This window comes from Acomys minous, assembly GCF_964271855.1.
Source record: "Acomys minous genome assembly, chromosome: 20".
Lineage (NCBI taxonomy): Eukaryota > Metazoa > Chordata > Mammalia > Rodentia > Muridae > Acomys > Acomys minous.
Window position 1 is genome coordinate 21,677,721 of NC_140502.1, and position 27,472 is coordinate 21,705,192.

General features: G+C 54.8%; 2 protein-coding genes across 9 annotated transcripts in view; one reads left to right on the forward strand and one right to left on the reverse strand.

Annotated features, from left to right (window-relative positions):
- Positions 1-15: 15 nt before the first annotated feature.
- On the forward strand, positions 16-5,580 carry ZNF574 (zinc finger protein 574). Of its 5 annotated transcripts, none has more exons than XM_084770761.1 (2): positions 16-172; positions 2,655-5,580. In XM_084770761.1, exon 2 carries the CDS (start codon positions 2,675-2,677, stop codon positions 5,366-5,368), a length of 2,694 nt encoding a protein of 897 aa, XP_084626887.1. In that variant the 5' UTR covers positions 16-172; positions 2,655-2,674; the 3' UTR covers positions 5,369-5,580. The 5 variants fall into 5 exon arrangements, with proteins under 5 accessions (XP_084626887.1, XP_084626884.1, XP_084626888.1 ...); XM_084770758.1 differs by lacking the exon at positions 16-172 and adding an exon at positions 458-2,253; XM_084770762.1 differs by lacking the exon at positions 16-172 and adding an exon at positions 458-863.
- An 8,908-nt stretch (positions 5,581-14,488) lies between these two features.
- The window catches only part of POU2F2 (POU class 2 homeobox 2), a 91,709-nt gene continuing 78,725 nt past the window's right edge, over positions 14,489-27,472 (reverse strand). For 3 of the 4 annotated variants that reach the window (XM_084771528.1, XM_084771530.1, XM_084771529.1), the window contains 10 exons: positions 25,579-25,684; positions 25,373-25,464; positions 21,260-21,373; positions 20,934-21,075; positions 20,686-20,834; positions 20,428-20,604; positions 18,786-18,852; positions 17,184-17,385; positions 16,982-17,055; positions 14,489-16,686 (listed from right to left, as the gene is read on the reverse strand). In XM_084771528.1, coding sequence (XP_084627654.1) covers positions 16,361-16,686; positions 16,982-17,055; positions 17,184-17,385; positions 18,786-18,852; positions 20,428-20,604; positions 20,686-20,834; positions 20,934-21,075; positions 21,260-21,373; positions 25,373-25,464; positions 25,579-25,684 — 1,449 coding nt within the window. In that variant the 3' untranslated portion in view covers positions 14,489-16,360. The remainder of the gene's footprint in view (positions 16,687-16,981; positions 17,056-17,183; positions 17,386-18,785; positions 18,853-20,427; positions 20,605-20,685; positions 20,835-20,933; positions 21,076-21,259; positions 21,374-25,372; positions 25,465-25,578; positions 25,685-27,472) is intronic. The other variant, XM_084771531.1, reaches the window with a different exon arrangement.

The window sequence follows — 27,472 nt, forward strand, 5'->3', positions numbered from 1 at the left end:
CAGCCTTGCGCGGCGGCCCGAGGCGGAAGGTGGGAGGGGCGTCGTCGAGGGCGGCCGCGGAGGAGAGCGAGGGTGCGGAGCAGGCGAGACGACGGGCGCTAGAGAGGACGCGGAGCTAGAGCGGCGGTGCAGAGGGACCTGCAACCCGGGGCCGGCGAGACCGCCGAGGCGGGTGAGTTCCCCCGGCGGCGGGAGCGTGGAGGTCCGGCCCCACCCCGCGGCTTGCTCGCGTCATTCTGGCCTGCCTGCACGCTGAAGGCCTGAAGGATCGCGCCGCCCCCCCCCCCCCATCCCCGGGTGCGGAGGGCGGAGCGGCCGTTGGTCGCTGGGCGCGCGGGACGGGCGGGGGCCGGGACGGGCAGGGCCGGGCCGGGGTGGCGGGTGGAGTTGTGTGCGGGGCTGAGTGAGGAGGGGCAGGGCTTGCGGGCAGGGGGCCGACCTTGGCGGGAAAGGGCGGTCTCAGGGTTGCCTCGGCGGATGGGCTCTCCGGTTGCATGGGGTAGCGGGGCCAGGGGTGGGTGCGCTGGGATGGGTCCGGGAGCGAAAGGAGACGGTTAGAGGACTCTTGGGGGGGGGGGGTGCCGGGCTGGGGAGGTAGCCCGAGAAGGGAGGTAGGTAATTAATGCAGGGAGGAGAAAAATCGATTTCTGCCTTGGAAAGAACTGAGGCAGAGGAGGGGTTTGAGGTATCCAGCTAAGGGAGGGATCCAGGTGTGGAAAATGGGGTTATATTGATCGCGGAAGGTCGATAAACCCGTGGAAGTGGGGGGGGTGAATACCCTGAAAAAGTGTTGACAGCGGTCTTTATGTCCTCATGGGTATTCATAGGTTGAGCTGGAGGGGGAGGGATTGTTTTAGGTACAGGTAAGTAGGCCAAAGTGACTGTTTGCCGGTCCTGGGTGTAGTTGGGGGAGAGAAAGAGACAGGAATTTGGCGGGTGAGAATGAGTTGTATCACTTTGGGGGTAGGGGGTGTCTGGGTAGTCCCATAGTTGTATGCAGGTGAGAAGGATTAAGTATGAAGAAGAGGGTCTCTTTTGTATACTGATGGGGTGGCTACAGGAGAGAGATCGGAAGCCCTGAAGGAGACAGGGGAAAGGGTTAGGCTGGACATCCCTGAACAAGATAACTCTGTGTGTGTGTGTGTGTGTGTGTGTGTGTGTGTGTGTGTCTTTTCTTGCAAGAAGGAGAAATTCAATTCTTATAAAATGGGGGTCTGAAAGTTCCTGGAGTGAGTTAGGGTGGATTTGGGTCTTTTCTCAAGAGGGGAGGGGAACAAGGACTTAGCTTGAGACTCTGAAGGGTGCTTCTGGGATGGGTCAAGTAACTTGGGCCTGGACCTTTATCCAGAAAAGGGTGGTATTGGTTGGGGGGGGGCAGGTTGGCACATAGGCACCCCCAGGCGAGTTACAGTGGCCTTAAGAAAGGAGTGGTGTCACTGAAAGGGGGATCTGGGCACACTCGGGGGGCTTGGCAGGGTACGCTTGGTCTTGACGGAGATAAAAGATATTTGAGGGCTCTGGGGGCATCTGAGAGGGATGAGCATAGTCTAGGGTAAAGGGTTAGGCTTTTTGTGGAGATGTGCCTTCTAGGTAAAGGTTGATGACGTGGGCGCCGCCCCAACCCCTCCCCCTCCTCCACACACACCCCCCACACACACACACCCCCCCCCCCCCCGACCCTTTTCTTTTTCTCACAAACAAGGTGTCTTTGTATCCCTGGCCTGGCCTGGAACTTGCTCTGTAGACCAGGCTGGTCTGGAACTTACAAGAGACCCTTCTGCCTCTGCCTCTGGAATGCTGGGACCAAAGGCCTGCGCCACCACGCCCTGCTGAGAAAGGTCTTGATGTGCTTAGTTTGAACCAGTTTTAAGAGTCTTGAGTTTCAGGAAGTAGTTAAGGTGGGTATGGAGATGGGGTAGGCCAGTGAGAGGAAATTTGGAGTTGGGTAACTTGAGTGTGAGGAATCTGGTGGACATTGGTGGTAGGCAGAGGAGGCCTCAGACCACAAATGCCTAAAACTAGAATACCGAGCGTTGCCCTGTGCACCAGTTTGTGTGGTCTGAGTGTAAAAAAGGAGTTTGTGAGCCTGAGAGGAAGCAGACACTACAGAGAAGTGCAGCTGGGAGAAGCAGGCCAGGAGAGGGGGGCTTGGCAGAGGAATCCTGCCCTGTGCAATGGCCTCAGACGAAGGGCTGTGCTGGAGGGGCACGTGTTCCTGTTTGAGGGCTAGGGCCTTGGGAACCCGTTTTTGAGGTATGGGAAATGAGAGGGTTGGATAGGTCACAGGAGCTGGTGGGCGGAGCTCAGTGCTAGTTAACACAGGAGACTTGGGGTAGAACCCCTGCAAGAGACCACTGCAGAGATTCGGGATGGCTCTTCCTGTGGTCAGGGGAGGAAGGCTATTAGGGAGGGAAAATGAAGTCAAGAAGTTGGGGCCGGGCGTGGCAGAGGCAAGCGGATTGTGGTGAGTTCAAGGCTAGCTTGGTCTACAAGGTGAGCCCAGGATAGCCGTGGCTACACAGAGAAACCCTCTCTTGAAAAACCAAAAAAACAAGTTGGAGCAGGAAATGCGTCTGAGGTTTCAGAAGATAGAGATAACACAGGGAAAGAACTGTCCTGGAGGATTGATGTGTCCCCGCCTTCCTTTCTCTCAGCCCAGGGCCTGGCTGCTGCCATGACTGAGGAGAGTGAAGAGACGGTCCTGTACATTGAGCACCGCTATGTCTGCTCCGAGTGCAACCAGCTCTATGGATCCTTGGAGGAGGTGCTGGTGCACCAGAACTCCCACGTGCCCCAGCAGCACTTTGAGCTGGTGGGCGTGGCTGACCCTGGAGTCACAGTGGCCGCAGAGGCCGCTTCAGGCACAGGCCTGTATCAGACCCTCATACAGGAGAGCCAGTACCAGTGTCTTGAGTGTGGGCAGCTGCTCCTGTCACCCAGCCAGCTCCTGGAGCACCAGGAGCTACACCTGAAGATGATGGCACCCCAGGAGGCAGTGCCAGCCGAGCCCCCACCCAAGGTGCCCCCGTTGAGCTCCAGCGCCATCCACTATGAGTGTGTGGATTGTAAAGCTCTGTTTTCCAGCCAAGAAGTATGGCTGAACCATCGGCAGATGCATCTCCGGGCCGCACCCAACAACAAAGCACCTGCCCCGGTTGTCCTGGGCGCCCCGGTTGTCTTAGGCGCCCCCGTGGGCCAGGCCCGAGTGGCTGTGGAACATTCCTACCGGAAAGCAGAAGAGGGTGGGGAAGGAGCTGCTGTCCCATCCACGGCAGCCACCGCAGAGGTGATCACAGAAGTGGAGCTGCTCCTCTACAAGTGCTCCGAGTGCTCCCAGCTCTTCCAGATGCCAGCCGACTTCCTGGAGCACCAGGCCACCCACTTTCCTGCTCCTGTCCCAGAGGCTGAGGAGCCAGTCAAAAAACAGGAAACCTTGGACCCCTCGCCCACTGAGGCAGCTGCATCTCAGCCTGACCCTCTGCCAGCCTCTGACCACAGTTACGAGCTACGCAATGGGGAGGCCATCGGCCGGGACCGCCGGGGCCGGAAACCCCGGAGAAACAACAGCGGGGAGTCAGGTGGGGCAGCCACCCAGGAACTGTTCTGCTCAGCCTGCGACCAGCTCTTTCTTTCACCCCACCAGCTGCAGCAGCACCTTCGGAGTCACCGGGAGGGTGTTTTTAAGTGTCCCCTGTGCAGTCGTGTCTTCCCCAGCCCTTCTAGTCTGGACCAGCACCTCGGTGACCACAGCAGCGAGTCTCACTTCCTCTGTGTGGACTGTGGCCTGGCCTTCAGCACAGAAGCTCTCCTCCTGGCCCACCGGCGAGCCCACACCCCAAATCCTCTGCACTCATGTCCCTGTGGGAAGACCTTTGTCAACCTCACCAAGTTCCTGTATCACCGGCGAACCCATGGGGCTGGAGGCGTCCCTTTGCCCACAACACCAGTTCCACCAGAAGAGCCTGCTATTAGCTTTCCTGAGCCAGCCCCTGCAGAGACTGGAGAGCCAGAGGCCTCTGAGCTCCCCGTGTCTGAGGAGAATGCAGTAGAGCCCGCGGCTCCGGGCACTTACCGCTGCCTCCTGTGTAGCCGTGAGTTTGGCAAGGCATTGCAGCTCACCCGGCACCAGCGTTTTGTGCACCGGCTAGAGCGGCGCCATAAATGCAGCATTTGTGGCAAGATGTTCAAGAAGAAGTCTCACGTGCGGAACCACCTGCGCACACACACCGGAGAACGGCCCTTCTCGTGCCCTGACTGCTCTAAGCCTTTCAACTCTCCTGCCAACCTGGCCCGCCACCGGCTGACACACACAGGGGAAAGGCCCTACCGGTGTGGGGACTGTGGTAAGGCTTTCACTCAGAGCTCCACCCTGAGGCAGCATCGCCTGGTGCACGCCCAGCACTTCCCGTACCGCTGCCAGGAGTGCGGAGTGCGTTTTCACCGCCCTTACCGCCTGCTCATGCACCGCTACCACCACACTGGCGAGTACCCCTACAAGTGTCGCGAGTGCCCTCGCTCCTTCCTGCTGCGCCGGCTGCTAGAGGTGCACCAGCTTGTGGTCCATGCTGGGCGCCAGCCCCACCACTGCCCAGCCTGCGGGGCTGCCTTCCCTTCCTCCCTGCGGCTTTACGAGCATCGCTGTGCAGCTGCTGCCGCCCAGGCCCCACGGCGCTTCGAGTGTGGCACCTGTGGCAAGAAAGTGGGCTCTGCCGCGCGCCTGCAGGCCCATGAAGCTGCCCATGCCGCTGCGGGTCCCGGAGAGGTCTTGGCTAAGGAGCCCCCGACTCCCAGGGCCTCAAGGGCCACTCGCACACCAGTCAGTCCCTCGCCAGCAGCCCTTGGTGCTGCAGCCTCTGCTGCCCCGGCAGCCCCTGCCCAGCGGCGGGGCCTGGAATGCAGTGAGTGCAAGAAGCTGTTCAGCACAGAGACGTCACTGCAGGTGCACCGACGGATCCACACAGGGGAGCGGCCATACCCATGTCCAGACTGTGGCAAGGCCTTCCGCCAGAGTACCCATCTGAAGGACCACCGGCGCTTGCACACAGGCGAGCGGCCCTTCGCCTGCGAGGTGTGCGGCAAGGCCTTCGCCATCTCCATGCGCCTGGCAGAACATCGCCGCATCCACACGGGCGAACGGCCCTACTCCTGCCCCGACTGTGGCAAGAGCTACCGCTCCTTCTCCAACCTCTGGAAGCACCGCAAGACTCACCAGCAGCAGCATCAGGCCGCGGTCCGGCAGCAGCTGGCAGAGGCGGAGGCCGCCGTGGGCCTGGCTGTGATGGAAACCGCGGTGGAGGCTCTGCCCCTTGTAGAGGCCATCGAGATCTACCCTCTAGCTGAGGCGGAGGCGGTGCAGATCAGCGGCTGATGCTGAAGGCCCTCCAGCACCCCTAAAGCCTGTGTATATATTGTACCCTCTCTCCCCTCTCCCATGTAAGTTCTGTAACTAAATTTGTTCTCTTTTCTGAGGGGCTTGCTCTGGGGTCCTTGATATGGAAGGACCCGTCCCCCTCTCCCCACCTGCACCTCTTTGGTGGTCTCCAGATGAAGCAGTCAATAAAGACTGAGTTTGGACATATATGTGCTGTGTCAGGCCCTGCGAATATAGGGTTCTGGGGATCATGAGCGCAGGCCCTAGAGCTGACTTCTCCTGGCTGCATTCCTAGCACCCCAGAAAGAACCTGGCAGGGGGTGCAGTGCAGTTTGCTGGATTGAAGAGAAGGCAGCCTGCATCTGGGGTGTGGGACTTTGGAACCAACCTCCTGTGTGAGGTGAAGGCGGCGTGCCGTGCCACCTGAGGTCCCACCGCCCGAGGAGAACCTGCAGCAGTTTGTTTAGGCGGGAACCCAAACGCTGAGAGGAGTGTTGGTGCGCAGCGCGGCCTGCTTGGGTAACCTCCTAGGAAGCTGTCTGGATTCCTCAAACTAGATCCCTGAGGGCAGGCGGACTTGGTTGAGGTGTGGGGGGGAACAGTGGCTGAGGGAAGTTCCTGGGGCTCTACCCAGAAGCTGAGTTGGAAGTCCTGAATATTGAGGGCAAGGGTAGGAGCGCCCCGCACCCACCCCGCCACCCACCCCATGCTGTGCCTCAGCCAATAGGAAGAACTGATGGAATGAATGGCTGGTCAGCACTAGGTTGTCGAGGACAGCCTGGTACCTCCCCCCCCACACACCCCGAGAACTGCAGATTGACTGGGCCAGGTCACTATCACCCAGCCCTGTCCCCATCTCTCTGTATCTTGAGGTCAGGTTTGTTGACTGCCCAGACCTTGGGCTCATGCTGCCTCCTAGGCAGGCTTTGATCTCGGGGACCCCCCTGCTTCCGCCTCTGTAGCTAGGGTGACAGGCCCCTGCCCTCGGGTTACGTTGCACAACCTTCACACTTAACCAACCCTGCAGAGAGCATGTTTTACATAGGCCGCCTCTGGGGTGACTTGGTGACAGGCAGTCAGTTCAGCCCACGGTGAGCTTGAGTTGAAGTCTGGTTTGGTTTAAGCATACCTAACCTGTGTGCTGCCCTTTCCTGAGCCTTTCCCGGCAGGAAGGTGAAAGTGGCCTGACGATGAGTGTGTTTACCTTGCCTCTGAACCCCCTTCTGCTCCAGATTTATTCCAGTTGTTGCTATTGGGAAGAAGTACACTTTTTTTTAGAGATAAAAGGAAGGTCTAGGGCAGGGGAAACCTCAGACTTGCTTATCTGTTGTTCAGGTGAGAAGAGATGAGGCAACATAGCTGGTAAGGGCCCTTCCAAGCCTCATGCGGTCTTGTCTGTCTGTCTCCTTAATTTTCCAAATGGAGACACCTGTTAGAACCTGGCAAGAGGGTCCTGCAGGTAAAAGCCCTTGCCACACAAAACATGACTTTCCTTTGCTTCCTGAGAGCTCATGGTGGCACCAACTCCCAGAGGTTGTCCTTTGATCTCCACCCGTGCGCTGTGTGCCGTGGCCTGCATGTGCCTGCAGTCACACAGTAGCAAAACGTTAAAGGAAAAGCGCCTACTGACTGTCCCTAACAGCTCCTTGAGAAGGAAGGAGTCTCACACCCAGCTGCTGTCCCGTTAGGGTTTTTCTCAGTCACGGGCACCATCTTCAGTACCCACCTGCCCTGCAGGAAAGACCTCTAAGTAACAAACCAAAGGGCCAGGTCCTAGTCCCCAGGGACAAAGGACACTCACGAACCAGCCTGCCGTGTCGGAGATCGGGACTGCCGTACAGGCCATCTCAAGTAACCTTGCAAAAGCAGGTGACAGGCAACTGGAACACGAGGGACAGGGATGGAGGGAAAACGGGATGCTGGCTAGCCACACTGTCACGGTGTTTTCAGCAGAGATTAACCCTTGACAGTAGAATGACCATCCTTCATTGTGAGCCTTAAAAACAAAAAAGCCTGGTGGTGGTGGTGCACACCTTTAGTCCCCAGCACTCAGGAGGCAGAGGCAGGTGGATCTCTGAGTTCAAGGCTAATCTGGTCTACAGAGTTCCAGGCCAGCCAGGCCTACACAGAGAAACCATCTGGAAGATAAAAAAGCCAAGAAGACCTGACTAGAAAGTGTTCCAGAGGAGCCATGTTGGGTGGCTCTCAACTGCCTGTAAGTCCAGCTCCAAGAGGTCACATGCCCTCTTGGTGCATCCTGGCACTCTCACACATAGGGCACACCCCGATATATATATGAACACATAAAAGACAAAAGTTGTCCAGCCCCCTGAGAAATGCAAACGCAAGTTCAAGAAATGCATCACTGGCAATGACTCTCCTGAAACTTGGGTGGCCTGTGAGCCATGGTCCTAAAGAAAGGTAACACCTCTAGTTCCCAGGCTCAGCGGCTGTTAGGTACCCCTTAAAACATGCACCCAGCCAGCCCACCCAAGGTGAAACCCAGGGACCCGCATTGGGCAAGCGGCTACCAAAAATGACCTCGGGGGGCCCTTTGGAAGAAAGGCTTGCCTTGCCTAATACTTTCCCTTTGTGAGAAAGGATTGGTGTGTGTGTGTGTGTGTGTGTGTGTGTGTGTGTGTGTGTGTGTGTGTGTGTGTGTGTGTGTGTGTGTTGGGGGTGGGGGTCAGCCAGCCTCAGGAATTGCCAGCCTGTACTACCACACCCAGCTGTATTGCCTCCTTTATTTAAGAGTTGCAGAAACGGTGGGGGGGTGGGTGAGTGGGCCTGGGGCGATGGCTCAGCAGTTAAGAGCACTGTCTGCTCTTCTAGAGGTTCTGAGTTCAATTCCCAGCAACCACATGGTGGCTCACAACCATCTGGCATGCAGGTATTCATGTAGATAGAGCATTCATATATGTAAAATAAAATATTTTTTTAAAGTTGCAGAAACAAACTAAACAAGGGAACAAACGGAGTGCTGCCCCACTAGTGGCTTACAACACTTGAGCAGAGAAGCCAATCAGGCAGACCTGTTCTGTACAGGTAGGTAGGGGTTGATAGAGGCTTCAAGACCACAGCGCTCCCAAACGTGTGTGTCGTGGGACCATCAGTGGTTCTTACTGCAGCCCCTCAAAGGCTGATGATGTTCCCCAACCAACCATCACTGACTTTTTATTTTTTAAAAAAAAAAAAATTTTTTTTTAAGGGGGAAAAAGGAGGCTGGGCATGCTGGTGCACGACTTTGAACCCGGCACTCAGGAATTCAGATCTCTGAATTTGAGGCCAGCCTGGTCTACAAAGCAAGCCCAGGATAGTCAAGGCCACACAGAGAAACACCATCTTGAAAAGCTGAAAAAAGAAAGCAGAGGCAGGTGGATCGCTGTGAGTTCAAGGCCACAAAGCTAGTCCAAGGACAGCCAGAGCTGCTTGGAAACCCTGTCTCGAACAACCGAAAAGAAAAAAAAAGAAAAGGTGAAGAAAGAGAGAAAAAATAATAATAGTGGTTCTGGTTATGAAACACAGGGGGCCTTGCACTTACCTGCACAAATGCTCGCCCAATGAACTCATCCACAGCGTACTTCCATCCGCTTCCAGGCTTGCCCAAACCACGCAGTGCTAACACTTTCTCACAGAGTTCTCAAGGCCGCCTCCCGTTCATTTCTCCAATCCTCAGCCTCTCCTATTGGTTTGCCCAGATGCCAGCACCTGTGTGTGCCAGACAGGTCACAAGCAAGGACAAAGGAGGCCTAGAGGCTCAGTGTGGGCGCAGGAGGCGTTAGGGCCGCTTCTGTTTTCAGTGGTGACATCTGAGTGTCTCCCAGCCCTGACCTGTGAAGTCAGTTGCTCCTCCTGCAGAGGGCTTTTTCAAGATGGGAGGATCAGTCAGGTTTCAAAGTCAAGTGTGTATGAGTGTAGGTGAGTGTGAGGGTATATGGGTGAGTGTGTATGAGTGCATGTCTTGTCTGTGTGCTGGGGGTCGGGTGGGGGTTGGGAACTGAATCCCATGGCCTCGTCGTACATGCACTAGTAACTTACCACTGAGCTATACCCTCTGTCCCCTCCCCCCTTTTAAACCAAGTCTTTTTTTTTTTTTTTTTTTTTTTTTGGTTTTTGGGTTTTTCGAGACAGGGTCTCTCTGTGTAGCCTTGGCTGTCCTGGACTCACTTTGTAGACCAGGCTGGCCTCGAACTCACAGAGATCTGCCTGCCTCTGCCTCCCGAGTGCTGGGATTAAAGGCGTGCGCCACCACGCCCAGTCTTTGAGCCAAGTCTTACTATGTAGCCAAGATTGCTTCAAACTCAATCCTCCAGCCTCATGTACTCTTTAAAAAAAAAAAAACAACAACAACAACAAAACAGCATTTCCCTGTGTAGCCTTGGCTATTCTGGAACTTGCTCTGTAGACCAGGCTGGCCTCGAACTCACAGAGATCCACCTGTCTCTGAGGCATAGGAGCAGAGGTGTGTGTCCCAACACTGGTTTGGATTTATCAACTCCCTCCCCACCCCCCACCCCCACCCCCACCCCATTTTATTCTCATGTGTGTTCACATTGCATGTGCAAGCTTACAGGACAACCTCACCCTGGACTTCACCAGTCAGCTATACTGGCTTGCCATCCGGCCCTCCTCCCCCGCCCCGCCAGGGATCCACCTCCCCCCCACCCCCCCACCCCACCCCCCACCCCGCCATCCCCCTCAGCACTAGGATTCTAGGAGGCCAGCACGGCAGGCGTCTCTACATGCCTTCTGGGGCTCTAACTCCCAACCTCGCACTTGAAAGCAAAGACAAGCACTTAGGCCTGGTCTCACTGTATCCCTGGCTTCTCTGGACCTCTAGGTAGGAGAGGCTGGCTTCAAACTCAAGAGGTCGGCCAGCTTCTTCCTTCTGTGTGCTGAGATTATAGGCGACCATCAGCTGGGGTGGTGGCGCGTGCTTTAATCCCAGCACTCGGGAGGCAGAGGCAGGTGGAACTGCTGTGAGTTCAAGGCCAGCCTGGTCTATAAACAGAGTCCAGGACAGCCAAGGCTACACAGAGAAACCCTGACTTGAAAAACCAACAAACATATTTCAGGCCTAACCAGTGTGTGTGTGTGTGTGTGTGTGTGTGTGTGTGTGTGTGTGTAGGGAGGGATGATGTTTTCTTGTTTGTTTTGAGACATTCCTAAGCCTAGGTTGGCCTTTGATCTTGTAGCTCAAAGGAGCCTGGTACTCAAGGCAGTCAGCCCTCTTTCAAATCCTGGGGTTACAGGGCCGTTTCAGTGCTCCTGAGGCAGTATTTGAACAGAGCAGTCCCCCGCTCCACACACCCTGATCTTAACTTCTCCAGACACAGGAGGCCAAGGGACACCAGACATCATTTCTCTCTGTACAGTTTTTAATTTTTTATTTTTTGATGGTGTTTGTTCAGATGGATGACACAAGTTACAAAAACGGGGGGGGGCCTTAAAAGAAGCACATTGTACAATGAACAAGCAGATTGAAGTTAAAAACACGGAAACACTAACCCGCTACCACAAGAAGAGAGACAGGGGAAGGAGGGGGAGGGGGGAGGGAGGGGGAGGGGAGGGGGGAGGGGAGGGGGGAGGGGAGGGGCTGCCAACACAGGGGGCAGACAACCAAAAGAGGAGCTACCTCAATGGGCCTGGAGGAAAGGCAGGTCACTCCAGGGCCCACTCCCCTGGCCCACTACTTACCAAGGCTTTCCACTCCTGCCCCCTCCACCCGGGGCATTCAAGTGAGTAGGGGAGGGGCAGCCACACACCAAAAGCATGGAGCCAGTCAGGTCTGTACAAGGTTAAGTGGTCACACTGCCCTAGTGCCTTGGCCTCAGGAGGAGGTGATGGTGGTGGCAGTGGGGCTGCTACCAGGAGCCAGAGGAACTGATCAAAAAAAAAAAAAAAAAAAAGACCAGAACCCCCAAAGATGTCTGCCCTCCCCCTCCCCGCCCGGCTGTGATCCAAAGGCCCTCCTCCGTTTAGGAGAAGCCACTGTCACCCTGCAATCACATAAATAAATAAATATTGAGCCCCTGGGCTTGGAGGACAGGTTGGGAGAAGGACAGCAGGGTTAGAGGAAGGGGGAGGGGGGTAGGTGGCATGGGAAGGGGGAGGGGGGTAGGTGGCATGGGAAGGGGGAGGGGGGTAGGTGGCATGGGAAAGGGGGAGGGGGGTAGGTGGCATGGGAAAGGGGAGGGGTCACAGACAAAGTAAGTAGTTGTCTCCGTACCAGCAACACTTCTGGATTTTGTTTTTTTCCTTTGCTCCTTTTGTTTGTTTAGGAAGGAGCTAACACCAAGGACAAATACTTAAAAATATACATTATTTTTCTTTCTCTTTTTTTTTTTATTTTTTATTTTTATTTTCCGCCTTTGTCATCATCGTCTTGCTTTGGAGACTGCTGAGGTCAAAGTTTAAACCGCACAAAAGAACTGCGGCTTGAAGGTTTTTTGGGGTTTTTTTTTTGTTTTTGTTTTTGTTTGGTTTGGGTTTTTTTTTTTTCTGTTTTTTATTTTTTTAATTTTTTATTTTATTTTTTTAGTTTTTATTCTAATTTTTTTTTTCACTTTTTTTCCCAACGTATAAAAAGGTAGCGGAGTTGTCTGTGGTTTTTTTTTTTTTTAAATGGTTAAATCTTTGGTTTGTTTCTTTTTTTTTTTTCTCTTGGAGGCCTTTATCTCTCGCACTTGCCTTTCTTTCCCACTCAGAGACCAGTGGGGGCCCGCGTGTCTCAATCTTGCTCATTCGGCTCTCTCACTCAGTTCTCGCTACCCTGGGTGAGAGGGAGAGACAAGTACCCTGGGAATGGCCTGGGTAAGACAAACTAGTCAGGTCAAGAGGTCACACCCCTGACTTGACTACTTCCTGGCTGGAGCCCCCCCAGGCTGAGGAGGGCCTGAAGACCCCCTGGGTCTTCCAGGAAGATGTGTAAACCACCCCCCCCTCCTGTCTTAGACCCAACTTCTAAAGGAGCTTGGGAACGCCGTACCTCACCCTCCCCTAGACACACATCCAGCCTCTCCTACTTCTAGTCCCTACCCTGGCGCCCCTGCCCCCGCTCCCCCCCCCCCCCAGAAGGGTACAGAGAGGTGGTTTAGTTACTGGCATTTTTTTAAAATTTGTTTTTGGCACAAAAGACCCACCGTTAGGGCAGACCAGTCTCTGTTCCTCCCTTAGGCAAGGGGTCGGGGCTGGGAGAAGGGAAATTCCAAGGTCTGTTCTCACCCTAGGTGTTCTCACCCAGAGCCCTGGACCACCACCACCTGACCTCTAAGCTGGTGCAGAGCCTGGCCCGGGGTCTCCCTCCCCAACCCACATAAAGCTCCCTATAGCCCTCCAACGCTCTCACTCACACACGGACACACGGACACAGGCTCTGTATAGACCACAAAATAAAAACGATGAGATAGTTTGGTTTCCCGGAGTCAAGACTGGGGGTGACTGGAGTGGAAGGGGCAGGTGAGGGTGGGAGTCTGTCCCCACCTTTCCCATACCTGGCTCCCCCAGCCCCCCAACCCCTTGCCCTGGCTGGCCCCCAGCCAACGATATTTGGTTTGTGGTTTTTTTTTTTTTTGTTTTTTTTTGTTTTTGTTTTTTTTAACATTAAAGTTCTATGAGGTATTTGGTGCCTTATCTCGAGTCCTCGGGGAGGAGAGGGGCCCAGGGTGGCGGGGGAGACCTGGGGCTCTCCTGCCCCCCTCCCTCCCACCCTCTCACCCCCTTTCCCAATATTTGGTTTCACAGCTGTAGTTAAAGCTTGGGATTTGGTTATTTTCCCCCTTCCAGGAATTTTTTTCCCCTTGGTTTTCATTTCCCAGTGTGGGGGTTGGATGGGGAGGGTCCCCACCACCCCCAGCTGCATGGGGGGGTCCCCTCCCCCAACGTCAGGGTTTCTGCCCCATCCCTGTCCCCTCCATCCTCCTCCTCTTTGCCTCATCCCTCTACCCTGGGGTAGGGACTTGATCAGGAGAAAGCGGGGTAAATTGGGGGGTGTTGAGTCCTGGATTTTCTTTTTTCCTTTTTTTTTTCCTTTTTCTTTTTTTTTCTTTGTTTTTTTTCTTTTTCTTTTTCTTTTCTTTTTTTTTTTTTCTTTTCTTTCTATTTTTTTAATTTTTATTTTTTGGTCTAGAATCATAGTTTCTGTTTGAGTCATCTCCACCGTGCCTTCCCTTCCATGCTGCCTGTCTTCTCAGAGGGTTTGTTTTTCTGGTTGCAATTCCTTCCGTTCTGTTTTATTCAAAGGTCTTCCTACCAAGCTCAGGAGCCCCTGGGCCCCGTCTCCACCCTTGGATTGGGTCCAGGCCCTCTCGCTAGCCAGCCAGCCGCTTTTCAGGAAATTAAAATGGACAAACTCAGGGGTGTGGGCAGGTGGGGCATTGGTTCAGCGGAGACTCCTACATTCCAGCGAGGCTGGGTGGACGAGGTGCCCCATTGGTGCTTGGCTGAGAGGGGCAGCCCCTCCACCAGGGCTCAGGCAAGGTACCCAAGGCCCTGCATCATCAGCCTAGAGTCACCGCTGCCTCCTGTGTAACTAACCCAGACCAACAGTTTTGGTCCAGGTGAGAGAAGAAGAGACCAGAAGAAAAAAGAACGCGGAGTCCTGGGGGGCTCTGGCTGCCTCTCCTCCGAGTGTCCAGGATGGAAGGGGGGGGTCCAGGCCCTTGCCCGGCTCTCCCCTTCCTCTGCTCCTGCCCAGCCAGGGGCAGGGGTCACTCTGATTTCAATGGCTCGCGTCCTTCACAGCAACACTTTGGTTTGAGAAGAGATACAGAAAGGAGATCAAGAGATGTGACAGAAGAAGAGGGGGGGAGAGGGAGAGAGAGAGAGAGAGAGAGAGAGAGAGAGAGAGAGAGAGAGAGAGAGAGAGAGAACGGAAACAAATCAAAAATCAAAGAGGGAATCAAACCATCCAACAGTTGGTTTTTCCTTTGTCCATTTTTTTGTTGCTTTCCTTTTTTTCTTTCTTTCTTCTTCTTTTGTTTTTGTTTTTGTTTTTGTTTTTTTTTTCCTTTTAAAGCTTTTTCAGTTGATTGGTGGGGAGGGAGCTCGGGGCCCTTCACCCACGTCCCTGACACCCTCTCTCAGTACCACCCACCCACCCACCCGCTTCCATCCACCCTGGCTGAGGGACAGGCCCTGCCCCAGCCACACACCCCCTCCGGCTTTCCGAAAGACAAAGACGACGTCCATGAGGTATTTATGAGAGAAAGAAGCATCCGACATTCCATCCGCCTTGGTGACCAAAGGCCTGGACCACCCTGCAGGGCTTGGCTCCACCTTGTGGCTCCTGCGTCCTTGAAGACTCTTCCGTCTTCTTCTTTCCCATCCCATATATATATATCCATCTATATATATATATATATCTATAAATTCTTTTTTTTCTAGTTTTAATTTATTGTTTGGTTTTCTGTTTTTGTTTTTGTTGGTTTTTTTGTTTTGTTTTGTTTTGTTTGTTTTTGGTTCAAAACTTTGTTGGCCTCCATGATTGAAGGAGGGCAGGGTGGCTCCCAGCAGCGTCTCCTCTTGCCCCCTGTTGAGCTGTGTCCAGGGCTAGGCAAATACAGGGTCCAGCCAAGACTCACGGAGGTCTCGCGGATGGGAGTGGTGGCCACCATAGCGCCCTCTTGCATGGGCAACCACAGGTCATGGCAATGTCACCGCCACGTGGACCCTGATGGAGAGTCCGTCCATCCGGAGGAGCCCACTGGGGTGTGTGCGTGTGTGTGTACACTGGAAGGCAGGGACAGACGGGAGAGGTACCTTGCCAGTGTCGGAAGGGACGGAGGGTGGGCGGAGCGAGGCGAGTTAAAATCTTTTTGGTTTCTGGTTAATGTTAGAGAACGTGAAGATCCCACGGATAGGCACTGGAATATGATTTTTTTTTTTCAGGGAAACTGACAAGACATGATGGAGAGAAAGACAACTTGGATGCCCCCCCCCCTCATCCCCCTTTGCCTGAAACAACCACCTTCCCATAGACAGGAGGGGAGGCGGACTCCAGAGCACAAAGGGTGATGGGGCTGGGGGGGGCCTTTTCAGAGCTGGAACTTGGCAAAAATAAAATAAAATAAAATAAAAATGGCCTAGCCCACCCTTCAAAGGTAAAGGGGGAAGAACAGGGGACAAAAAAAAAAAAAAAAAAAAAAAGCCTGTTCCCAGGCCCTTCCTCTGTACTCTCCCCAGGCTGGGGGTGGTGAAAGGAAGTTAAAGCGAGACCCCCTGCCCTGTCAGAGAGAGCTGGGGGGAGGGGAGCAGGGGAGAGGGGGACACATGGAAGGGACACACATTCTGTTGAGCGCAACGCTAAAAATTCTGTACATCCTTTGGATGAAGCTACTGAATATTTGGTGTAAGGTTGTTCGGGTCCTTTCTCTTTTTTACCTTCTGGAAAAGACCATTTGGCAGGTGGCTCTGGGCCCTGGGCCTCCTGCCCCAGGCAATGCCCTGTCTCCATTGGCCCAGAGCTGGGGCTGGGCCAGCAAGCTGGCACATTCTCTGCCCACCCCCAGCGGGGTAGGATTAGGAGTTGGCCCAACAGCCAGGGCTCAGCAGCATGAGGTCCGACCTGCCCGAGGCTGTCCCACTCCTGGCTGAGGGTTCTTATTTGGTGTCATAGCAGTGAGCACTCCAAGATCTGGCTCAGACTGGTTTTTGGTTTGTTTGCCTTGGGGGGGGGGGGGAAGGTTGGTTGCTTTGGGGTTGTTTTTGTTGTTGTTTGTTTTTCATCTCTGGTTCCTTTAGGGCAGCTGGTTTCTGTTGAGAATATTTTTGGTTTTCTTTTTCGTTGGTTAGGGTTTTCTTTTGTTTTTTGGTTTTGTTTTTGTTTTTGTTTTTGTTTTTGTTTTTTGGTTGGATTTTTGGTCTTCCTCCTTTGTCACTCCTGCTCTGAGGATCCACTGTGTTTCCCACCAGCCTCCTCGCCCTCTCCTGGGCAGGGGACCAAGGTTGGGGGAAATCAGAGGAGTAGGAGGGATTTTGCCTGGTGAGTTTTCACTCAGCCTTGGACCCGGCCTCGGGTCCCCCTGGGCCTCCAGGGGTCTGTGCTGCCACCTCACTGCAAGTGGAGGACGATGAGGATGAAGAAGATGACGAGAGGCCAGGAGACTTGCTGGAGATGGAAGCTGCCACGGCTGCAGCCGCCGCTGAGACCAGGCCCACACCTGGTGGGGCACTGAGCAGGGGCAGCCCAGCGTGGTTCAAGAAGAGAGGCGAGGTCACTAGGCCGGGGCTCCCTGGGGCCGCACCAGCTGCGCCCAGCACCAGATTCCCGCTGCCATCAAGGCTGGTAAGGGGCAGGGTTCCACCAGAGGCCAGGGCTGGCGGGGAGGGGGAGAGAGAGAGGCTGAGCTGGAGGTACATCAGCAGGCCAGGGAGACCTGCACCTCCTTGTGCCCTGCCTGCCTGAGTGCCCCCTGTCTCCCAAGTCTGTCCCGCTGACTCCCCATGGACTGGTACCCTTCACACCTTCCCCAAAGACAGATGGGGATGAAGAGGCGAGCAATGCGGTGAGCAGGGGCAGGCAGGATGGCATGGCTGGGGCAGCAATGAGAGGGCTCGAGGCCCCGAAAGGGCAGGGCTGGTGGCAATGGGGTGACATGAGGCAGCACGCACCTTGGATGGTGGCCAAAGGGTTGTTGCTCATGAGGGCTGGACTCAGCCCAGAGCTCAACCCTACCATTGTGCTTCTGAAAGAGGAAAGCAGAGGGCGTGAGCGAGGATAGGAAAGCCCAAGGGAGAATTGGGAGGGGGGCGCGCGCATCTCCCCACCCTGAAAGCGGCTGCAACCTCCTCCCACTTGTAGCTGCGCACTTACCCCGCGCTGGGGTTCAGGCCCGACAAGCCAATAGCCGAGTGGCTGCCTTGAGGGCTCGGGTTTGTGCTGTTGGTGGTGACCGGGGGTGGGGGAGTGACAGAGGGGATGGAATTGAGGGGGGGCGCGGCTCCGCCCCCACCCCCACCCCCTCCTGCTGTCCGGCTAGGGTGGAGCGTCCCCACAGCTGAGGATAAGGTAGTAACTGCCAGAGAGAGACAGAAAGATGCGTCTTTAGCTTCCTCTAGTCCTTTATCAAGGAAGCCTGGGTCAGCCCCTGTTTGCACACCCAGAGTCTCCTCACTCAGAGCAGAGACACGCTGTCCGAACCCATTCCCCAGAATCCTCATGACAGTAGTCACACTAATTGCTGGCACTGCCTGTCTTGAGAACCGTGCCACAAACTGCTTTTTCTTTTTTTTTTGGTTTTTCAAGACAGAGTCTCTTTGTGTAGCCTTGGCTGTCCTGGACTCACTTGGTAGACCAGGCTGGCCTCGAACTCACAAAGATCCCTCCTGCCTCTGCCTCCCGAGTGCTGGGACTAAAGGTGTGCGCCACCACGCCTGGCGGCAAACCACTTTGACTTGGACAAGAAATGGGTTGCCCAGGAGACACGGCCCTAAGGCTCCCTGCGGGGGTTGGGCATGAGTCCAGGAGACGACACGTGTGCTGCTGGAAGCTCAGGAGTGGGCAACTTGAGGAGAAGCCACTGAGGGCCAAGCTGCTCTGGCTAGACTAGAACCCAGGCTTAGTCTGGCCTGTGTCCTATGATAAACATCCCAAACTTTCTGACCTTCAGTTCCCTCATGGAAAATGGGCCCAATCTCATGAGCCAAGTGTGAGAATTTAGTCAGTCCATATATTTTAGAAAAAACCTGACCAGTGAGTGTTGGCTACTTCTCACTAATTTAGAATACTCCACATATTATTTATTAATCCCAGAGGAGCAATCTCATGTATATATATACATATATATATATATACACATATATATATGTATGTATTTTTTTTCCCCCAGGCAGGAGAAGGGGCTCAGCCTGCAAGAGCACTGGCTGCTCTTCCAGAGGACCTGGGTTTGGGTCTCTGCACCCACGGAGCAGCTCACTACTGTCAGCAACTCCAGTTCCTGGGGATCTGATGCCCTCTTCTGGCATCTATTTGGTACTGCGTGCTCATGATGCCCAGGAAAAAAAAAATGCTCATCAATAAAAAAACAAATAAAATGTTTAAAAGAAATAACGAGGCTCTGTGCACTAAGTGAGCTCCATCACAAAGCACCAGCTTCTCCTCCAGAGTATATACATACGCACAGATCTTGCGTACGAATTACCCACTCACGAAACAACTTCCTGGAACTCACAGAAGCCAGGGAGAGTGAGCATCCACTCCCAGCAACCTCCACACCTTCTCACAGGGAACCTTGGAGCCGACTGCTCTGGTAGACAAAGCGAGGGGCTGCCCTGGGCTCTGTCTGCGCCCCACCCCCACCCCTCAGCCTGAGCCTCGAGGTCCGAGGCTACCCAGCGCCACCTCTGACCCTCAGGCTGTAGCTACGCAGTGTCCTCCCGATCTCCCCCCCCCCCCCACCCTCAGCTTGTCCCTAACCTGTTGTGCTCAGACTGCTAGACGCTTGGGACAATGGTAAGGTCCCTGCGCCCCCTTGGGGTGTGACCTGGGAAGAGAAGAAAGTCCGATAAGGCATTGTCACAAGGTAGCCTCCCCCACGCGGGTTGGGGAAACAGGGCTAGAGGTGCATCACCCTCCCCCACATGTACCCCAGGTGATCCTGTGCCACAAGCGGGAAGCACAGTGATTCTCAGCTGAGATAGCCCCACCCCCCACCTCTCCTCTGACATTCTCCTGCGTCTTCAGTGACTGTGCCTGAGCATCTGGGCTGTGGGTGCTCCTAGAAGGAACGCGCGCGCCTGTCTTTGAAAGAAGAGTCTGGCAAGCCTGGACTACAAAATAAGTTTGAGTCCAGCCTGCGCTACGTGCCATGAAATCATCTCTTCAAAAAAAGGTTGACATTTCAGGAGGAGGAGGACCAGATGTTCCGAGCCTGTCCCCACAATAGAAAAACACCACCACCAGCACTCGGGAGGCAGAGGCAAGTGGATCTCTATGAGTTCGAGGCCAGCCTGGTCTACAAAGTGAGTCCAGGACAGCCAAGGCTACACAGAGAAACCCTGTCTCGGAAAAAGAAAAAGAAAAAGAAAGCAAAAAACAAACAAAACAAAACAAAAACAACCAACTATGTGGTATCTGCCCCCTGCAAAACAAAACATAACAAAAATACCACCAAAATAAATAGATAAATAAATAAGCCGGGCGGTGGTGGAGCACGCCTTTAATCCCAGCACTTGGGAGGCAGAGGCAGGCAGATCGCTGTGAGTTCATGGCCAGCCTGGTCTACAAAGTGAGCCCAGGTTAGTCAAGGCTACACAGAGAAACCCTGTCTTGAAAAACCAACAACCAAAAATAAAATAAATAAAAGCCCCTGCCCACCCTCCACTCTCACATTCCAGCCACACCGAGGTTCAGCAGATCTTGGCCTCTAAGCCTTTGTGCATGCTGGACCTTGCAGAATGTGGTCCTCTGGGTAGTCCCCTCCGTCATGTGCCTGGCTAACTCTCAGAGTCCCCCCCTTCCTCCCATCCCTAGAGTTGAGGGGTTTCTCTCTGGATTATCACAGCCCCTTTCACAAACAGGAATCCCAGATGTGGCTGATACCTAAGAAGACCCCTGTGCGGCTACAGTGCTGGGGGCGGGGGGTAACCTCACAGGTCTAATGGTGGGGCCCTTCCTGCCTCTGCAGGTGGGAGCCAGTGCATCCCACCTGGACTGTGCTACACCTCTCCTTCACAGTAACATCTCTGTGACAACATTGTCTAGCTATGTCAGTGTATCTGTGAGGGTTTGTACCCACCACAGAAGACAGCAGTTTGGGGCCCCCGAAGAGGGTTTGGTAGGTAAAGCCACTTTGCTGTCAAGTCTGACGAACTGCATTTGATTATTTGGAACCTACACAGAGCAAGGAGAGAACCTGACTCCACTCAGGTTGGGTGGCATGTTTTCCTGGAAAACTGTCCCTTTGTGACTGCTTGTATATGTGACATACTCTCCCCAGAACCTCTAGGGACAAGTCTCCTGGTCTCTAGTCTAGGAAGTTTCATACCGATGGCTACAGGCTTGTGCCCCCCCGGACCCCCATCCCCCACCCCCATCCATCACCCCCAGCTTCCGGTACCAGGTGAGGGCTGTAGCTGGTGGGCTTCCCCGGGCTGGGCAGTATGGGGGCCGCGCTGCAGGGGTTGATGCGTTTCTCCTTCTGGCGCCGGTTGCAGAACCAGACGCGAATCACTTCCTTCTCCATGTGCAGCTGTTCGGCGATCAGCAGGATCTCCTCTGAGGTAGGCTTCTGGTTCTACAAGGCAGAGAAGGCTGGTTGAGCTGGGTCCTTCCCGCCTGATGATACCCTTCCTGGCCGCTAGGGGGCGAAGCTCACCGCTAGGAAACTCTTCTCTAAGGCGAAACGGACATTGGTCTCGATGCTGGTCCTCTTCTTGCGTCTCCTCCCCGGCAGGCCGTCGAAACCCAGGCTGGGGCTGCTCAGCTGGTTTGGGCTGGGTAGGCTTGAGTCCACAGACATAGTTTCTGCAGAAGACAGGAGACAAGGACATGAGTGATCACTTCCGCCCTTGCCCCATCCCTAGTCCCCTGTGCGCCCACGCTGGAGCCTCTGGCCAGGCTCACCTGCATCATTGAGCCACTTCTCCAGGAGGGGCTTGAGTTTGCACATGTTCTTGAAGCTCAGGTTAAGGGCCTCGAAGCGGGAAATGGTCGTCTGGCTGAAGTCGTTGCCATAGAGCTTGCCCATGGCCAGGCCCACGTCACCCTGGTCCAGAGGGGGAGGAGATGGGGTTTGGAAGTTAGGGCGGGGGTGGGGTGGGGCTACTGGTCCAAGGCCACATCCAAACACTCCAACTGAATCTGACCCCTGCATCTTCGTTCCGTCACCCCACCCCCACCCCATCCCTCCACCCACCCACCCCCAGCCACCCCATAAGGTGGTCCCAGACCTGCGTGAAGCCCAGCTTGATGCGGCGTTGCTTGAAGGTGCGAGCAAACTGTTCCAGCTCCTCCAGATCACTGGGCTCCTCTGGGTGGGTTGGCGGCTCCAAGCATTTTGGGGGCTGCGGGTGGGAGAGGGTGCGGGTCGGGCAGCGTGAGGCGAGTCACAGCCTGATATGTTGGGCAGGTGGATGGGATGCAGGACGGAGGACCCGGATGGGGGCTAAGCCATGGTTGTGCACCTGCGTGCTTCAGACTCCCCACCCCCACCCTCCGCGGCTCCCCAGGATACCCACACTAATCGCTAATCCTGTGAAACGTTTCCCTCTGCTGCAAGCCATGACGCTCTCAAGTACCACAACTCTTTACCTTCCCTTAGAGACCCGAACTCCCAGAAGGAGCAGCTGGTGTCTTGTGCTGATGGCTCTCAATGAGCTCAAACCGTAAATCGGGTGGGGGAGGGGCTAGCGGTGGGGGCGCACAGTGACTTATCAGGTAGATCAGCCTGAGTCTTAACCTTCCTGGGGGGCCTTCATCCCCTCCCATAGAATATAAACCGTCACTGCAACTCTGCCTGCCCACTGGATTAAGTTACTTTTTGTTTGTTTGTTTATTTGTTTTTGTTTTTCGAGACAGGGTTTCTCTATGTAGCCTTGGCTGTCCTGGACTCGCTTTGCAGAACAGGCTGGCCTGGAACTCACAGAGACCCACCTGCCTCTGCCTCCCGAGTGCTGGGATGAAAGGCACCACCACCGCCCGGCCAGCCCACTGGATTAGCAGGAGGTTGAAAGCACTAATAAGCACGTTGTTCCAAGCCCATAGGTACAGAGTGAAGGCTGAGGTTCCGTCTACAGATGTGGCAATAACCTGTAGATACCTGGACTACACGTGGGTACTATATGGGTTGAGAATGCTGAAAATGGGGAGGCGGTGTGCGTGGAGGACCGGAGGCATATGGGATCTATCTTAAGCTCTGTTTCACTGTGGTTTAAAATGGCTCTAAAAATATTAAAGACCCAGCAGTAGCAAACATAGAGTTACTTGAGAACAAGGCAGGAGGATTCTACTTTTAAGGCCAGCTTGGGCTACAGAGTGACTTCAGTGCCAAACCTGAGCAACTTAGAAAGCCCATCTCAAAATACAGTGTGAAAAGAGGCCTGGGGATTTAGTTCAGTGGTAGAGCCCCTGCCTAGAATCCCCCAGTGAGGGGCTGGGGGCGTGGCTCAGTGGTAGAGCCTCTGCCTAGAATCCCCCAGTGAGGGGCTGCAGGCGTGGCTCAGTGGTAGAGCCCCTGCCTAGAATCCCCCAGTGAGGGGCTGGGGGCGTGGCTCAGTGTAGAGCTCCTGCCTAGAGTCCCCCAGTGAGGGGCTGGGGGTGTGGCTCAGTGGTAGAGCCCCTGCCTAGAGTCCCCCAGTGAGGGGCTGGGGGTGTGGCTCAGTGGTAGAGCCCCTGCCTAGAATCCCCCAGTGAGGGGCTGGGGCTGGGGCTCAGTGGTAGAGCCCCTGCCTGGAATCCCCCAGTGAGGGGCTGAGGTGTGGCTCAGTGGTAGAGGCCCTGCCTAGAATCCCCCAGTGAGGGGCTGGGGGCGTGGCTCAGTGGTAGAGCCCCTGCCTAGAATCCCCCAGTGAGGGGCTGGGGTGTGACTCAGTGGTAGAGCCCCTGCCTAGAATCCCCCAGTGAGGGGCTGGGGGCGTGGCTCAGTGATAGAGCCTCTGCCTAGAATCCCCCAGTGAGGGGCTAGGGTGTGGCTCAGTGGTAGAGCCCTTGCCTAGAATCCCCCACTGAGAGGCTGGGGTGTGGCTCAGTGGTAGAGCCCCTGCCTAGAATCCCCCAGTGAGGGGCTGGGGGCGTGGCTCAGTGGTAGAGCCCCTGCCTAGAATCCCCCAGTGAGGGGCTGGGGTGTGGCTCAGTGGTAGAGGCCCTATCTAGAATCCCCCAGTGAGGGGCTGGGGTGTGGCTCAGTGGTAGAGCCCCTGCCTAGAATCCCCCAGTGAGGGGCTGGGGTGTGGCTCAGTGATAGAGCCCCTATCTAGAATCCCCCAGTGAGGGGCTGGGGGTGTGGCTCAGTGGTAGAGCCCCTGCCTAGAATCCCCCAGTGAGGGGCTGGGGGCGTGGCTCAGTGTAGAGCTCCTGCCTAGAGTCCCCCAGTGAGGGGCTGGGGGTGTGGCTCAGTGGTAGAGCCCCTGCCTAGAATCCCCCAGTGAGGGGCTGGGGCTGGGGCTCAGTGGTAGAGCCCCTGCCTGGAATCCCCCAGTGAGGGGCTGAGGTGTGGCTCAGTGGTAGAGGCCCTGCCTAGAATCCCCCAGTGAGGGGCTGGGGGCGTGGCTCAGTGGTAGAGCCCCTGCCTAGAATCCCCCAGTGAGGGGCTGGGGTGTGGCTCAGTGGTAGAGCCCCTGCCTAGAATCCCCCAGTGAGGGGCTGGGGGCGTGGCTCAGTGATAGAGCCTCTGCCTAGAATCCCCCAGTGAGGGGCTAGGGTGTGGCTCAGTGGTAGAGCCCCTGCCTAGAATCCCCCAGTGAGGGGCTGGGGGCGTGGCTCAGTGGTAGAGCCCCTGCCTAGAATCCCCCAGTGAGGGGCTGGGGTGTGGCTCAGTGGTAGAGCCCCTATCTAGAATCCCCCAGTGAGGGGCTGGGGTGTGGCTCAGTGGTAGAGCCCCTGCCTAGAATCCCCCAGTGAGGGGCTGGGGTGTGGCTCAGTGGTAGAGCCCCTGCCTAGAATCCCCCAGTGAGGGGCTGGGGTGTGGCTCAGTGGTAGAGCCCCTGCCTAGAATCCCCCAGTGAGGGGCTGGGGGCGTGGCTCAGTGATAGAGCCTCTGCCTAGAATCCCCCAGTGAGGGGCTGAGGGCGTGTGTTAGTGGTAGAGCCCCTGCCTAGTATGCTCAAAATCCTGGACTGACTCTCTACTATCACCAAAATATAAATAAATAAAACAAAGCCTTAAAAATAAGTAGTTTGGGGCTGGAGAGATGGCTCAGCGGTTAAGAGCACTGACTGCTCTTCCAGAGGTCCTGAGTTTAATTCCCAGCAACCACATGGTGGCTCACAACCATTTATAATGTGATCTGATGCCCTCTTCTGGCTTGCAAATATATATGCACGCAGAGCACTGTATACATAGTAATAAATAAATAAATCTTTTAAAAAATTAGTTTGCAAAAGAGAAATAATATAGAAATGAAAGGGAAGACAATTAGGGCGCTGGACGAGAAGCAACACCTCTCTGGAGTGATTTCACTGCTTTAAAAACTGAAAGATTGGAGGGAGGTGGTTGGTACAGGGATGTCTGTCATCTTTGATGACCTAATATTCTGGACTGGGTGTGTTTGGGAAGTCATGATGATGCGAACCCCGTTGGGTTCAGGGCATCACTTTGTGATCAGACACACCCAACAGTTTGGTAGCAGCAGGTCTCTCGTCCCAGGGGAGGGGTAAGGATGCCACCCCGACCGCAGGCAGGGCAGCTTTAGCGGCCAAGTGCTGGCGCTGTTGTTACAGGGTCACCTAGCCTTCCAGGGCCTCTGGCACTTCCTAACAATGCGGCCAAGACCTGTGTGGGGGTCTATGAAACTTTTCAGTCTTTCTGCCAGAGTTCACGTGTGTGTGTGTGTGTGTGTGTGTGTGTGTGTGTGTGCATGTGTACATGCGTGCATGCACAAATGTGCAGGTGCAGGTGGAAGGCTGAAGCCAACAGCAGGCGTGTGTCTTTCCTCAGCCGGTTAGGTAGGCCGGCCAAGGATCTGCAGGCGGTCGACCTCCATGTCCCCCAAGGATGAAATTAACTTGTGTGCTCAGCTTTCAACCTGGGATCTGAGGAGTCCTCGAACTCAGAGCCATTCCCCCAGCCTCTGAGTTCAATATTTCATTGATTTTTTTTTTTTCCAAAGGCATCCGCGTTCAGGAACGCTTGGGGACCCTTAGTCTGGTTTGACTACCTCCATTCTAGGAAGGAGGGAGCTGACCCAGCCATGGAGCCTACCTTACCCAAGTTCCTACAGCCAGTTAGTTGGCAGCAGGGTAGGGCTGGTCCTCGGCGCTCCCTCCGTCACCCCACCCCACCCCACCCCACCCCACCCCAGCTGACTCCGCTGCTAGGGGCCTGATAAACGCAGTGGACAGACTCACCTGTGTAGGAAGCCCAGCCCGAGGCTGGGAGGTCAGGAGAGCTCCCTGGGTTTGCTGAGGTAGCTGGAATAGGTTTGGCGTCGGTAGCAGGCCTGGAGAGACAAGGACACAGCCGGTGAGTGGGCGGGGGGGGGGGGGGGGCGAGGGGGGCAGGCTGCGGGACGCTGAAAGCACCAGAGAGGGCGTCACCTGCCCTGAGGTCTCACCTGGCTGACTCTGCTGGGCCTGTGGCAGCAGGAATTGAGCAGGTGGCTGGAGGTGGTGGCCGGGGACAAGGACCAGCTGTTGGAGCTGCAGAAGTTGCTGTATGTCCTGGGCAGAGAGGGGACGGACGGGAAACACACACTGAGTCCTAGCTGGCTCTTCCCCCCTCCCCGCCCCCCCCCTCCAGTCAGCCGCATGTGAACCCCCAAGGGGCTGAAGCCAGGAGCCATGGGGCTGGGTACATATAGCAAGCTGTGGTCCTCCGGGCTCGGAACCACACACTGACCACGGGGCACCTCAAAGTCCCCTCGTCCGAGCTGCCCCAGGAGGGTTACCTCTCGGCCTTTCCCTTCCTGATGAAATGTTTGTCTTACTTACATTCCCACAGAACAAACAGACTTGTTTAAAGATGTAAACCAGACTGACTCTTTTCTCTCTTTAAGATGTTCCCAAGGCATACAGTATGATGTCCGCAATTATCTCTTAACACTCTCCAGCAAATAGCAGCTGTGTGCCTTGGTACGGACACTTGGAGAAAAGCTTTGGCACTAATTTACGTTGAAAAGAGAGCTGGGTGGCGGGGACGGTGTAGCTGGAGAGATGGCTCAGTGGTTAAGGGCCCTGACTGCTCTCCCAGAGACCCTGGGTTCAAATCCCAGCACCCACATGGCAGCTCACAACTGTCTGTAACTCCAAATTCTAACACTCTCACACAGACATACATGCAGGCAAAACACCAATGCACATAAAACAGATAAATAAAATGAAAAAGGAGCTCGGAATGTGAATTTATTTGGAGATGGGGGTCTCTGCAGATAATCAAGTTAAAACAAGACCACGAAAGTGCCTACCAATGTATTATGGTTGGTAGTGTCATTAAAAGGGAAAATTCAGGCCAAGAGAGGTGCTGCATGCCTGTAGTTAAGTTAACTTAGGCCAGGTGTGGTGGCGCACGCCTTTAATCCCAGCACTCGGGAGGCAGAGGCAGGCGGATCGCTGTGAGTTCGAGGCCAGCCTGGTCTACAAAGGGAGTCCAGGACAGCCACGGCTACACAGAGAAGCCCTGTTAAGAAAACCCCAAGAGAAAAAAAAAAGTTAATTTAAAGGGAGAGAGAGGAACCTGGAGAGATGGCTCAGTGGTTAATAGAACTTCCTGTTCTTCTAGAGGACCTGGGTTCAAGTCCTAGCATTGGCACCTGACAGGTCACAACCACCTATAACTCTAGGTCTGGAGAAGCCAACACTCTGTTCTGGCTTCCATGGGCACCCATGCACATGTGACACACACAAGCACACATATACACATAATTAACAATAACAAAAAATTAAAAAAAAATTTTTTTGGCTGTTGTTTTTCAGGACAGGGTTTCTCTGTGCTGGAATTCAATCTGTAGACCAGGCTGGACTTGAACTCACAGAGATCCGCCTGCCTCTGCCTCCTGAGTGCTGGGACAAAAATTAAATCTTAAGGGGGCTGGAGAGATGGCTCAGAGGTTAAGAGCACTGGCTGTTCTTCCAAAGATCCTGAGTTCAATTCCCAGGAACCACATAGTGGCTCACAACCATCTATGATGAGATCTGGCGCCCTCTTCTGGCCTGCAGGCAGAATACTGTATAAATAATAAATAAACCATTACAAATGCTATATTTTAAAAAAAAAAAGGCTGAAAGTGTTAGCTCAGTGGTAGAACATGTTCCTAGAATCCACCAGTGAGGTAGTGGGGGCACGGCACAGAACTTGCCTTATATGAGACCAGTGACTTCACTGCCAAGTGCTGTGTTGTGAACAAACCAACCAAAAGGCTGCATTGGCACCACGGCTCAGTCTATCCTGACAGCCTGATTGTCACCCCCAAATCCCACCTCTGACCTCCACACGTATGCCATGGCACATTG

Excerpts from the sequence above, each read along its gene's own strand:
- ZNF574 (XM_084770761.1), top strand. The coding sequence starts at position 2,675 with ATGACTGAGGAGAGTGAAGAGACGGTCCTGTACATTGAGCACCGCTAT.